The sequence below is a fragment of the Maniola jurtina genome, chromosome 1 (assembly GCF_905333055.1).
Source record: "Maniola jurtina chromosome 1, ilManJurt1.1, whole genome shotgun sequence".
NCBI lineage: Eukaryota > Metazoa > Arthropoda > Insecta > Lepidoptera > Nymphalidae > Maniola > Maniola jurtina.
The window spans coordinates 2,931,097-2,945,224 of record NC_060029.1 but is presented as its reverse complement, the minus strand read 5'-3'; the positions used below and the strand labels follow the sequence as shown (position 1 = coordinate 2,945,224).

Sequence of the window (14,128 nt, the reverse complement as noted above, 5' to 3'; positions counted from 1 at the left end):
AAGTTGGTAACTTGATGGAAGACAAGATATTAGTTTTACGAACTTTGAGTGGATTAATTAAAAACTCAGAGATTTATAATTAACTCAGAGATTATTCAGAAAATTATATCCAGGTGTTACTCATCTGTGTATACCTAATCATTAAACCATTTTAAAAAACTATATTTTAGGTATCTTTGGGGCATAGGAATCACTATCTCTCAATATTATCTCAATTTCTATGCAAAATAGGAATTTTCCAACTAAGTTCCCTTGATTTCGAGGTAGAAAATATTTCTTCACAATATTGCGGACTTTTTGAATGCAAAGCGGATTTTCATTTCTATAGAGTTAGGATATCGATAAAATACGTTTTGAATACCCAAACCGATTTGAACTGATCAGGCAAAAGTACTAGCAAACCCTCGAAAATCTTTAGACTTGACAATACGACGATTGAAAAGTTTTAGCCAACAATCTCTTTAAACTAGGTTTTTGCTAGAGGTCAGAACCTATAATCAAGGGCAAATATGGCCACTCTTTGCTCAGATTGTACGCCTAATACATTGTTGTCAAAAGGTTGTAACGGGTGCTACAAATTATTATCTATCTACTTATTACACGCAAGAGTGCCCACTAACAAGTCATCGACTCCGAAGCGGATACGCTTTTTGTGCTGAATTGGTGATACTTAGGTACAGCCTACGGTCCCCCAATAATAACTTGAGCTACAAAGTATCCAATTAGAAATATCGCCCGTTTTGATTGATTGATAGAAATAGCGGTCATTGGAATCATACAGCAATTTTAATTGAATTTGTTGAGTTTTCCCTTTCTTTTAGTGGAAAGGAAACAAGCCTTTTTCAGGACTCAGGTTACATTACGCAAGACTCGGAATAAATAAATCGAAACATTAATTTTTAGGTCCTGAACATGCGGCAGACAATTTTACGCCGAGATAACATGTAAGTAATAAGGAACATTATAGCCCTTAGTAAGTTTGGATATTACGGTACGGTTACGGACAGTCTACTACTGGTTCTTGCTTTACCTACATTTTAAATTATTCAAACATGCGGCCCTGTGGCATACCTACTTCTGGCAGTGTGATGCTCTGGCTTAAAACAGATTAATTAAAAAACTCACTACAACAAATCAAAAGAGCCCATATCTTACGAGGCTTAGATACTATTAGCCATTGTACCTAAAATTATCCTTACTCAATAGTTAGCCAGAGTACCTAATACTTTCTTATAAGTTTTACCTCCAACACACACAAAAAAGGACCAGTGGCAATGGTTAAAAAATAAAACGTAACGGTATTTAAACTACTAAGTAAATTGCATGGAACCGTAATTTTAAACGATACTCCTACACGAATATCAAGCAATTAAGTTTATTTACCAACGCTTATGTGTGTTATATCGCTAACAGCCGCATCCACGTAGCAATTATTGTTGTAAAACTGTTCGAAATCGCTGTCAATTACTCTGAAAAATGGATGTTATGCAGGTTTTTTGTACGCAGGAATCCAGTTAATTGCTGACGCCTTAATTAATACGTATACTTTGTAAAAAATTTAGAATTGAGGTAATCTAACGGCGTAAATAAGTAAAATCAACCTATATCTGAATTATTTTATTCAAATGCTTTACTGACTTACCTTTTTTGGTTTTGTTGTTCAAAGACAATAAAGCCGAAGTGACACAATTCTCTGTCACATTTTGTATGTAACTATAGTTATCTACGTATCTTTTCGCAAAGGTAACTTATCGTAATATCTAAGCCGGCTCTACACTCGCACGTGAATTCGCGCCGTTATTTCACGCCGTGAATGTATGCCGCGATCCACGCGTGAACTGTGTCCTTTCACACTCGCAAATCTTCACAGTCTTGTTCGTGACTATGGACGAAACCCTTTGTCGCGAACCAAAAACCGACACTGATCGGGGAAAGGCGCGAAGCGCGAACGCGAAGGCGTGAACAACGTCTACACTCGTGATTCGCAGTTGTCGCGGGCTTTCGCAGCCGTTCGCGCCGCGAGTGTAGAGCCCACTTAAGGTTTTTACTGACCAAAATATTGTCACAGTTTACTCTGACATTTTCAACACACACATACATATAGTGCACGCTTGCTCTAGTTGCATTTGTTATGGATTGTTTTCCTTTCTTTTTATCGTTTTCCTTCTGCCAACATGTAGAGACCTTTAGATTCAGGGATAACACGGACTCCCAAATCCCTAATAGATATTAAAGTTACGTACCTCAAGATTGTCAAAGTCGACTTTGATAAGGCGTCTCTGCGGAGGCGCGTGCGGCGTGACGTCGCCGCGTCGCGTGTGTGCGTGTGGGTGCGTGTGCGGATGCGTGTGTGCGTCGCCGCCGCCCGGCCCGCTGCCTGACCCGCTTGTTGCTGAAACAATGTAAAAATTACAATGACATTTTTCGAAATCTATTATCATTTTATATTATCAATCTAAACTTATTTAAAAAACCGGTCAAACTCGCGCACCGAGGGTTCCGTACTCGGATAATTTTTTCGACATTTTGCACGATAAATCAAAAACTATTACCTATGCATAAAAATAAATATAAATCTGTTTTAGAATATACAGATATTAAATCCCTTTCATATAATACCCCACTTGGTATAGTTATCTACCTTGAAAATTGAACACATTAAAAAAAAAAACTGTGATGTAACCATAAATTTACGGTTTTCCTTTACTTGTGCTATAAGATTTACCCAACGGGATTTTACCCTATAGGTTTTCTTGACAGACACGACGGACGGACGGACGGACGGACAGACAGACAGAATAAGGGTTCCGTTTTTCCTTTGGAGGTACGGCACTCTAATTATGTAATAATATACGCGGCAGGAAATATTGCACATCAAACTTTAGCTTCGTAGAGCGTCGCGTCTCTGTCACTTATACCTGTGTGACGTTTTGTTGGTCTCAACGACATAACTGTTAACTAACTATTTACTTAACAGACACCTACCGACGACGGTTCTGTTTGTAATTGGATAGGTACGTAGGCAAATTAAATGTCAATATTGTCCTACTTATTTGCATTGCTTGTTCTACCATTGCATTGGTCCTTTAAGCTCCACTTCACTTTATTATCTTAGTTATTATAAGTACGTCCTTGCTTGCAAAATTGTTTTAAAATTGGGCGTTTCTACGCGAAAAGATTCCCACCCACCAGAGTTAGTTTTAAGATACCTATTCAACTTTAAAGTATATTTATGTGGGTCGTATTTCGTGTAACAAAATCCAATTTAAATTAATGAAGTACTTATTTCTTCACGAAAAAAATTGTTGTTTGCTGGGCAAAACAATAAAATATAATAAATAATCTGCCATGTATAAAAGCCATCACAAATGAATATTCACAACAAAAGAGCGTGAAGTGAAGCAAGCAATCTGTAAGAGTGCGGCGAACAATGCCCAATAACGGAATGTTGACATGTTTCGTTTTTGTTTTACTTAACAGGATTCTCTCCGTCACTTACTCCATACAATCCTAGTTCCAATTTCATTTCAATATTAAGCAACCAAAGTCCATGAAATTTTGCAGACATATTTTAGAAACTAATATCTGTGCCTGTGGTGTTTTAGATTTTTCTAAAAATATGTAGTTTCAAAATTACAGGAGCTCAAAGATTTGTATGTGAATTTATAAGACCGCGTATCTTTGAAATCGAATATTTTAATAGATTTCTGGAAAACCACAGGCATAGATATTAGTTTCTAGAATATGTCTGCAAAACATGGACTTTGGTTACTTAATATTCAAATGAAATTGGAACTACGTTTGTATGGAGCGAGTGACGGAGAGAGCCCTGTTAACATTCTCCCGCGCAACTGTAGAAAAATTAAAAGAAACAATACAATTCCTTTTAGATTCTATTTCTACGGAATGTCATTGTAGACATTTTAATTTCATGATAATTACTTAGGTACCTACTAATCTTCCTCTACCTGCATGAATACAAAAAACGATTAAAGAATGCCAATCGTTTTTGTCCATTATTTCAAAACCACAAATAAACAGTCTGATTATATTTATTTGTATGGAATATAGATGTAGGTATACGTAAATTTATAAGCGCAAAGCCTAGTTTATCCGCAGTGCAGTTTGCAAGTTAATAAGTTGCCTGTCGCTTACCTTTGAGCAAGCTATAAATGAGTACGATTATACTTGATGCTTGAAACTGTAATTCTGCAGTAGAAAATGGTTGAAGAGTATTTGAAATCGCTTTTATGGCTTCGTTTACCTCACGCATGAGTTATGAATTTTCCTGAGTTGATTAATTATTGTGTGGATCGGTTACAGCCTACAGGGTTTAGATTACGGGCTTAGGAACTGCATTGTAATTAATTTTTGCTGTAATACTATCTCAGTTTATGCTGCTTTAATATTTGTGTATTTGTCTTATTTAAGTTAATTCAACAAAAAATCTAAAATTTTCTTAGTTTCTACTTATACCATTAAGATTTTGCATAAAATGTAGGTTCTTCCCATAGGCATAGACAATCACTTAGATTTTGGGAAAATCCAACGAAATCTTTTAAAACCTAAATGTGAACGGACTTGCAGAAAAAGCTAGTTCAATATAGTTAAGTTATTCGAGTTGAAAATAAGATCAAACCCTCATCAAACCCATTTTCATCTTAAATCATATTTTAGGGTACGACAGCCTCTTAAAGGTAACTAACCCTTTAAGATCGCACTCCGCACCCATGTCTCTCTATTAGGATTCCGTACGAGAGGGGAATCGAAGAATCGAACTCTATACTAAGCCTCCACTGTCCGTCCGTCCGTCCGTCTGTCTGTCAGCGGGCTGTATTTCTTAAACCGTATGAGGTTGAGAATTAAAATTTTCATGGAATATGAAACCGCTACAACAATAAATAATAAAAACATAAAAATGACAGCCATGAAAATTTAAAAAAATAAATAGTTCAGTCAATTTGTAAATTGCCCTCCGAAAAAAGACCTACTTAATTTGACATACTAATATTATAAATGCGAAAATGTGTCTGTCTGTCTGTCTGCTACCTTTTCACGGCCCAACAATTAAACCGATTCTAACGAAATTTGGTACAGGGTTAGCTTATATCCCGGGGACGGATATAGGTTACTTTTTATCCCGGAAAATCAAAGAGTTCCCACGGGATTCCAAAAAACCCATCCGCTTAACCAATTTGTATGAAAGGTACCGAGGTAGCTTGCCTCCCTGTACATAGGCATTTTATCCCAGAAAACCAAACAGTTTCCACGGGATCTTTAAAAACTTAAATCCACGCGGACGAAGTCGCGGGCATCCTCTAGTAGAAAATAGTTTTATCACATTTCACACATTTCGCCCTTTATCCATCAATCATTCAGCATATTTATCAAAAGGTACCTATTTTCTGCGAAATAAGCACAACATCACGTAAGGTCAGACGTTGTTTAAAGGTTAACGCTATTTCGGTCCAAGAGAAGGATGGCAAACGCAAATGAAAGCGACCTCTGACATTAGCACTGAGGGTCTGAACTCTCACGGTAGGTACAGAGGTGCTTAAGAGGAGTTTATTCGTAGCGAACTTCATACAAACGTAGTTTGGCTCTCATTTGAATATCAACCTGGGTACTAATATTATCTGTGTGTGTGGCTTGCCAGATTTCAGCCCGTGTAACTTTGAAACAAAAAAAAATTAAGGGAATTTTTTTTTTGTTTCAAAGTTACACGGGCTCAACGTACCTACATACGAATTTTTGAATCCGTGTAACTTTAAAACTAGATAAGTAACATTATATTTTTGGAAAATTTAAAATTTCATTGAGTTTGATTGCAAGTTCAAAGCAGAACCTAACTACGTTTGTATGGAAAACGTTAGGAAAACTTCTCCTAAAGATTAAGAATAAAAATATTTATTTGCACAAATATCGTTATATACCTAGTTTTATCGAACGTTACTACTACGTAAGTAAAATCATTTATAATTGTAGGATAAATACCTGGATTGGGTTGGACTGTGAATTGTAGATAATGAATATGTAGGTAGGTAGGTACATATACTTAATGACTATGAATCAGTCTCGCGGCATAAATGCAGAGGTAATTTGCTTTATCAAAGGTAAATCATTTATTTCAACGGGAAACTGCAGGCATAATAACTTTGAATCAACTGTATAAACGCTCAGTTTGTCGGTGTATATCCGACTAATGTCACTGTGAAAGGTGGCTGTATAACTATCACACTCTTCCACTCAAACCGCTCCCGTACCGGACCCGCGCCACGCGTCTACGTGACTCTCGCACGCGTCACAACTACGAGGACCTAACTAAACTAAACTTTTTTTAAAAATTAATAGACTAGCGCTTGGCTGCAATCAGACCTGCTAGCAAGTGATAATGCAGCCTAAGATGGAGCGCGCTTGCCTAGAAGTTACCTATTCACTCTTGACTTGATGCCCGCGACTTCGTCCGCGTGGATTTAAGTTTTTTGAAATACCGTGGGAACTCTTTGATTTTCCGGGATAAAAAGTAGCCTATGTGCTAATCCTGGATATTATCTATCTCCATTCCAAATTTCAGCCAAATTCGTCCAGTAGTTTTTGCGTGAAGGAGTAACAAACATACACACACACACACACACACACACACACACACACACACACACACACACACACACACACACACACACACACACACACACATACAAACTTTCACCTTTATAATATTAGTGTGATAGTGTGATAAGTTAAACAAGACATCAAATAAAATCAGATGCTATAGAAATAATTTATTTTCATCCATTGTAGACCTTTGGTAATAAAGCTACCTTTGACATTAGCATGGTAGAGCAGAGGTGATTAATTAGTTTTAAGTTTTATCAGAGTTGACTGTAAGGAAATCTTTTGAACTGGAAATTGCCGGCCTTTGATTTTCTTATAAGTAATCCCACGGCTTTATAAAGGTATTCAGTGCCCGTGTTTCGCTATAATTTAAATCAGAGTAAACACCTACGCATGATTCGTACCTATTTTGTGACGTCAACTTTAAAGCCTGCATCTACACTGGCGGGCTAATCACAAGCGTGACAATCGCGTGAACGTCGCGACAGTAGGTCTGTGGATGATTGTTACGCGCCGTTCACGGGATGTTCATGGACGTTTGCAATACGATGCGCTAGGATGATGAGTGGGTATGACAATTGTATGAAAACGCATATATTTTATAAGTGTGACGTCACAATATCTATATAATAACGGGTGCCAAACAAAATTATAAAAGTACCTACTAACTGCTACAATCTCAATTGTTGTGACTGACTGAACTTGTGGTATTTTTTTCTGCGATTTATTGGATTTTGGCCAATAGCGAAAGAGTGTGATGCGTAAGCCAATCAGAGGTGATTGCGATCGCTACGCTGTGACTGTCATTATACCGTAATCGCCCTGCTGATATCCCCGACTATGTGTGCACACGTGGATTATACTGCACCGGAGTTCTGTTCTCCGTCTCCGAAGATATTCATCAGATATTCACCCAAACAACAACAAACATTAAGATTGATTCAACAGTTGAACCGTGTGAAGGTAACAAACAGATAGACAAACAAAGTTACTTTCGCATTTATAATATTGGCATAGTTTTCTTTAGGTTTTCACAGACGCAAATAAAGGCGACCTTTGACATTTGCAGCTCGAGGCTCGTGAGCTGTGACACTGCTGCAGAGGTAATTAGTCTTATCAGAGTTAACTGTTGGCTAACCGAGTTATTTCTGCTGACATTTACTTTGTATACAGCTAATTCTATCGATATAAATCATAGTTGCTAAACAGATGTTGTAGTTAAAAGTACTGAGGTAAAAGTTCGCCTATAAATACTTCTTTTAGAACGGCATAGAATAACTGGTCAAGCGCGTCCGAAGCCATGTTAGTTGATCAAAACTTTTTAATCGTAAGTTTTATCATAAAAATGACAAAGTGCTATACACTAAACTAGCGGCACGCTATGATGGCCGGTTTGACGTTTGTCCGCTCATGAAGTTCCGTATTAATTGATAACGACTTTGAAGGAAATAATTGTATTACTTTATTGACGATAGTGATGTGCAGAGATTCATAAATTTTATCGAATGTAGTTTTAGGTTTAGGACTCAAAATTTATTTATTAAATTGATTTCTTAAATGTATACAAGTGTAGAAAAATCAGTTTGCACCATTTAAGGGGTGAATGTACTTGTGAATATGAACAATTTTCACTATGTGGACAAACCTCTGAAATCGCAAAAAAATATCAATAAATTTTTAAAAATGGAATCTAATACGATCGTAACATAGGATCGCTGGCTAGCACAACTACTACCTCCGGCAAACTCGCGTCAATGCTCAATGCAAAACAAAGCAGTTTCGAATTGACGTTGCTTCGAAAAGTATAAACTGTCAGTGCAATGCGATTGTGATATAGTTTTGACCTGGCTTTGGATTTCAAATATTGATACTGCATTACTGTTGACCCTTGCTCGTTAATTTGGACTCTGTTCAAGCCCTTTGTTGTGGATTTCGTCGATATGACCGAACGTACGCAGAGAACTGTTCTAAATAGTCAGACACGTGAGTTCGTAATACGCCTTCGTAACTATTTCGATCGTGAAGCTCAAAATGGAGGGCCAATTTTACCTATAACGTCAGTGGTTGAACGCGTAGCTGATGCGCTTAATATTGGACAACGAACTGTTAGACGGATAACTAAAAAAAAATATGGCGAGACTGGCACAGAAGAAAATAAACTTCACACACCAAAAAAGAGAAAACGAGCAAAACCAGTCGTAGGCATCGATAGCTTTGATGCCGATGCTATCCGAAGACATGTTTACGGCTACTATTTACAGAAGGAGTATCCAACAAGAAAAAAGTTGGTGCATTCACTGAAGGAAGCTGGATTATTCTTCGGTGGGGAAAGTTCTTTAACGAAGATTTTGAAGACCATTGGATTTCGATACAAAAAATGTAACAAACGCAAAATATTGATGGAAAGATTTGATATAGCGATGGCAAGGTATACTTTTTTACGGCAAGTGAAAGAAATCAAAAATTGGCAAAATGTTGTGTTCTTGGATGAAACATGGCTTAATGCTAACCATACTGTAGGCCGTTCTTGGAACGATGACACAGCAGCATCTACTTCCAAAGTTCCTGTAGGAAAAGGATCGCGACTTATAATTTGTCACGCCGGAACCATCAACGGGTTTGTCGAAGGTTCTCTCATGGCTTTTGCGTCAAAAACCACTGGAGACTATCATGAAGACATGAATGGAGAAAAGTTTACTGAATGGTTTACCTCAATGTTGTGTAGCCTCCCTGAACCATCTATTATAATTATGGACAACGCCCCATACCACTCGATGCAAATTGACAAGCCACCTGCCCAATCCCAAAAGAAAGCTGATATCGTCGCATGGCTTCGTAAAAATGGCGTAGATGCAAACATGAATATGTTAAAAGCGGAATTAGTACGTCTTTTAAAAGAAAACAAACCAACCAAGATCCGATACGTCATTGACGAAATAGCATTAGAACATGGGCACAGAGTTATACGGTTACCGCCTTACCATTGTGAGTATAATGCGATTGAGTTGGTGTGGGCTCAAATTAAGGGATATGCTGCAAGACACAATACAGAACCCCCATTTACCACAAAAAAAATGCTAAAATTATTAGAAGAAGCTTGTGAACATGTGACTAAAGGAGACTGGGAAAAGGTTGTGAATAGAACTGTTAAATTAATAAGGGAAGATTATGAAAGAGATGTGAAAATAGATAATATTATAGAAAACGAACATATAATTATTAATGTATGTGATGATAGCAGTGACGACAGTGAAAATAGTAGTATGGACGAATCTGATTAATTATGGCCTTTTGTGGCACCTTTTTTGGTATCTTTTGTATTCATATGTTTCTTGTGTGCATATAAAGTATGTATATTCATTTTCGTTCAAATATTCAGTTCGTTCAAATAAATTAAATAAACATATACATTTTTGTTTTATTAAACCTATTTAATCAGGTACAAAAACAAAACTTAATTGTTTTTTGTTCGAGAATAAATTGACATTCCACATCACTATTGTAATGTGTCAAACCGGCCATCATAGCGTGCCGCTAGTGTAGGTATCTACTCGTACACTCTCACTTTTAATGTTCAAGAAATATTGTGCTTACTTATATTTAAGAAAATATTACAACAAAACTCAAAGCTAGCCTTATCTAATTACTATACAAATCATGCCCGCGGTGAATGGTGCCAAGAGTACTGGCTGCTTACTTACCCTGAAATAATTTTCAACATTTTAATATGCCTGTGTATCTGTATCAGGTTTCTAAACTGCTCCAGTTTCAATTTTACTGCGTTAGTTTATCATTAACTAGCGACCTGCCTTGTCTTCAATTATTATTACCGGTATGAAACTAAATTTCGCAAAATGTTCCGAAACCCATAACCTACCTACATAATATATTCCTATTACCTGCATATGCCTATAACCTTCTTACACAGTTCCTCTTACTATTAGTGACAAGTGTAAATTAAAAATTTATAACACCCCCGACAAGTGAAGGTTACAGTAACTAGAAAAGACTTCAAACGGCTGAACCGATTTTCTTGGATTGTAGCTAAGAACACTCTCGATCAAGCCACCTTTCAAACAAAAAAAACTAAATTAAAATCGGTTGATTAGTTTAGGAGCTACGATGCCACAGATACACACGTCAAACTTATAACACCCCTCTTTTTGGGTCGTGGGTTAAAAACCGTATGAAAATATTACGTCCTGTAATTTCGGAGATTAGCTGATCACTCACAGCGGTGAGGGACTTTAAAGTTATAAATATTATGTAGTGAATAGTCTGGACGAAACTATAGGGGTTCCTTGTTTAATTACATATTAAAAACGTGACTCATTTTCATCGACGGCCGTCGCGTCGGGCTACCCTCTTGTAAGGGTTGTTCAATGGGGAAACGACGTACATAATTAGGATTTCCCATAACGTAGGTCATATTATTTCAGATAAATCAAATGAAATAAGTAAGATATTTACTTATGATATGGCAAAACACTAGGTACCATCGGTTCGGAAAGAAGATTATACTGAGAAGAGCCACAAAAAATTTAGCAGTCTTTAAAAAACAAAAACGCCAACTAATAATTTTAGGTTTATTATATAGTTTAACGACATTACATAATGTAAATAGCGGGCTCGTAATTTTGAATTATGGATATTGATATTTCGACCCAGTTGAAACAGTCAAATGAAAAATGCAAAACGACTGTTCCCATGCAACCTTGTTATTAACAAATTCGTTAATTGTATACCTACCTAACTGCAACTTAACAAATGTTTAACACGGTGTTTAAATGCAAGTTAAATTAAGTGTTAATAAAGAAAGTTATGAATTACGATTGTTTCGAAAGATCTTAATTAGCGCAGTTGTAGTTATGATGGAAAACGGCAGCAATTAAAATCGCGAAAACAAGAGCAATTAGAATGAAAAACTGTTATTTGCGAAAATGGCGGCCTTGAGTATATCGGAAAATTTAAAACATTTGATTTTTAACTTATGTGATATAAATTAAGTATAGGGTTTCATATTCATACCCGAAGGGTTTCAACGGGGCCCCTATTACTACCACTGTACGTCAGTCTGTCCGTCGCGTCCGTCCGTCTGTCCGTCAGGCTATCAGGGGGCTTATTCTTTCTTTAAAGCTTATTCTCAAGCCCTTGAGTTATAGTTGATCTCAGGATTAAGGATAAAGTAAAAAGACGCGTTCTTTATCACAGCAATTGACCTAGAAAACTGACCTTCATTGTCCTAGGTCAGAGAGGTACCTGGATAGCCTTTTAACCGGGCTAAAACAAAACGTGCCCGTAAATATAAAAGGCACACGTGAAACCCTTTGATACAAGGGTTGTTATGGCGACCTAATTTTAGAAAACGTGTCAAACGCGCGCTTAGCCATTGTTTAGCCCAGGTGAAATTACATAAAGGTATTGTGATGTTTACTTGTCATAGCTGTGGCAACGCTGCCCCAGTAGGCTTTGTCTTGCGCGACGTCCAATGCTGGTTCCTCAGGGCTTCTCACTGGTTCCACCAGTCCAGAGACTGGCCTTGTACCCAGCAGCAATGCTGCGGGCGAAACTCTCGAACGACGCAGTTTGATGATGTACTTCACTTGGTACACTAAAGTTTTTTTAATTCAACTTTTATCAATTAACGATCTATAGGCACAAGAGAATGGACACAGATTGTTAATAATTGGTACTCAATTATTGCAACAAAATCGAATGCAACGCAAGAACGTGCGCAGTTATATCAGTTTTTCGTTTGCTATTTTTTATAATCTGAGTCGTTTTGCAAGTGTTGCAACGCAGCATATAATTAATATTTAGGTTCTTCGAACCGGATCACAGAGTAGAAGATTGTCTATTTTACACGGAAGATTAAGCGCGTAAATAACGTAGGTATTTGGTATCCAAACAACACTTTAACGGCATTGACCTGTGATTTAAACGTCAATTAGATGACTATAGACATCAGAAATCAGCTTACAAAATAGCACTGCGGCACTCGCAATCGATAAAGACAATGTCGCGGGAAAATAAAAACACTTAACGAAGCGATGTTAGCAAAGAAAGGCGATACTTTTAATAAATACTTTTGGTATGGGAATGGTTAAAAAAAAATTCGGCGCTAAGCGATGTAAATATAAGGCGCGTGCTTATCTCGTGGCGACCGACGCCATATTGCTTTCGGAGGGTTGCACCGTTTCCCGCATGCGCTGTAAACCCTGGGGAGTATTCTGGCTCGAATGTCACCATTAGTACCAACACGTCTTTAGTAAACACTGCGTAGGAATTTACACTACTACGATCCACAAAAGTGTAAGAAGTTACATATAAGTTCAACTTTTCGAACTTAATTTTACTTTCCGGAGGCTTTTCTCTGTAATCTTTACAAAACTCGAAGGTATTCATGGCTCAAACACTCAATTACGAACATGGCCTTAATTATAAAGTAATTATTTTAGGTAAACAACGATTTACGATATCGAAAAAATAAAGTTACTTTAAGAAGTGGAATTAAAAAGTTGTATTTACCTTTTGGGAGCTTTTTGGCTTACCTGCGTATCAGATTCGTTTTCACTTAACCTACTTTTTGCCCTCAACCTTTAATGGATACATTCATTTAAGGTACATTCTTCTTATACATATATTAACAAGTTACATAATATAAAGCCTTACGGCAATTACTTAATTAAAATTATGTCCCATTACCTTTCCTTCAAGACGTAACGCGAAAGTTAAATTAAAACCAGCTGAGTTAACAAACATTTTCTTTTGAATTTTGCTTAACTTTTTAACATAGACAAAAAGTATACCTACCTATTTTTCTCGGGACAGTAGTGAATAGAATGTGGCGGTCTCTACATATAGATATTAGACACTAAGTGCAGTCAGCAACAAAGGTAAGTTTGCACCCGTCCTAGTCGCTTGTACTGGCGGGTGCAAACCTAGCATTATTGTACTTTGATGGAGACTAACTAAAATACTAGATAGAACTCATACGAAGGATTCTACACTATCACACGCTGCGGCAAAGTAACTAGATGTAAGGTAGGTATAACAAGCTAGGTGTAGTCACAGGACCTTCAACCTCTCGCCACAGATTCTCAACAACGCTAACGCAGTTTTCTCTACGGAGCAATAATACCTAAACACAAGTTCCGTAAAACAACGATCAGCTTAATCACCGGACATAACAATCCGGAGGAAAACCATTCTATTTATACGGTTGAGTGCAGTCTGTTCCCAATTGTATATCCAAACTTTAATAATATTATGTGTCTGTCTGGCTTTTCACCGTCCATCCGTTCAACCGATTTTGACGAAAGGTACTTATAGAGACAGCTTACATCCCGAGGATGGACGTAGGCTACTTTTGGCTTGGGAAATCAAAGAGCTCCCAAGGGACTCAAAAAATCGAAGTAGGTAATCCCGCGTGAACGAAGTAGTGCATATCATGTTCTTGGCTTAGAAATAGCTTGGATCCCATATACAACTACTGATATACCTAGGCTTTTTT

The 14,128-nt window shown here is 37.2% G+C and overlaps 1 protein-coding gene across 5 annotated transcripts in view; it reads right to left on the bottom strand.

Annotated features, from left to right (window-relative positions):
- Positions 1–14,128, bottom strand: part of LOC123865947 (protein spire) — a 194,614-nt gene that overhangs the window by 16,647 nt on the left and 163,839 nt on the right. For all 5 annotated transcript variants that reach the window (XM_045907172.1, XM_045907178.1, XM_045907197.1 and 2 more), the window contains one exon: positions 2,244–2,392. In XM_045907172.1, the coding sequence (XP_045763128.1) occupies positions 2,244–2,392 (149 nt within the window). The remainder of the gene's footprint in view (positions 1–2,243; positions 2,393–14,128) is intronic.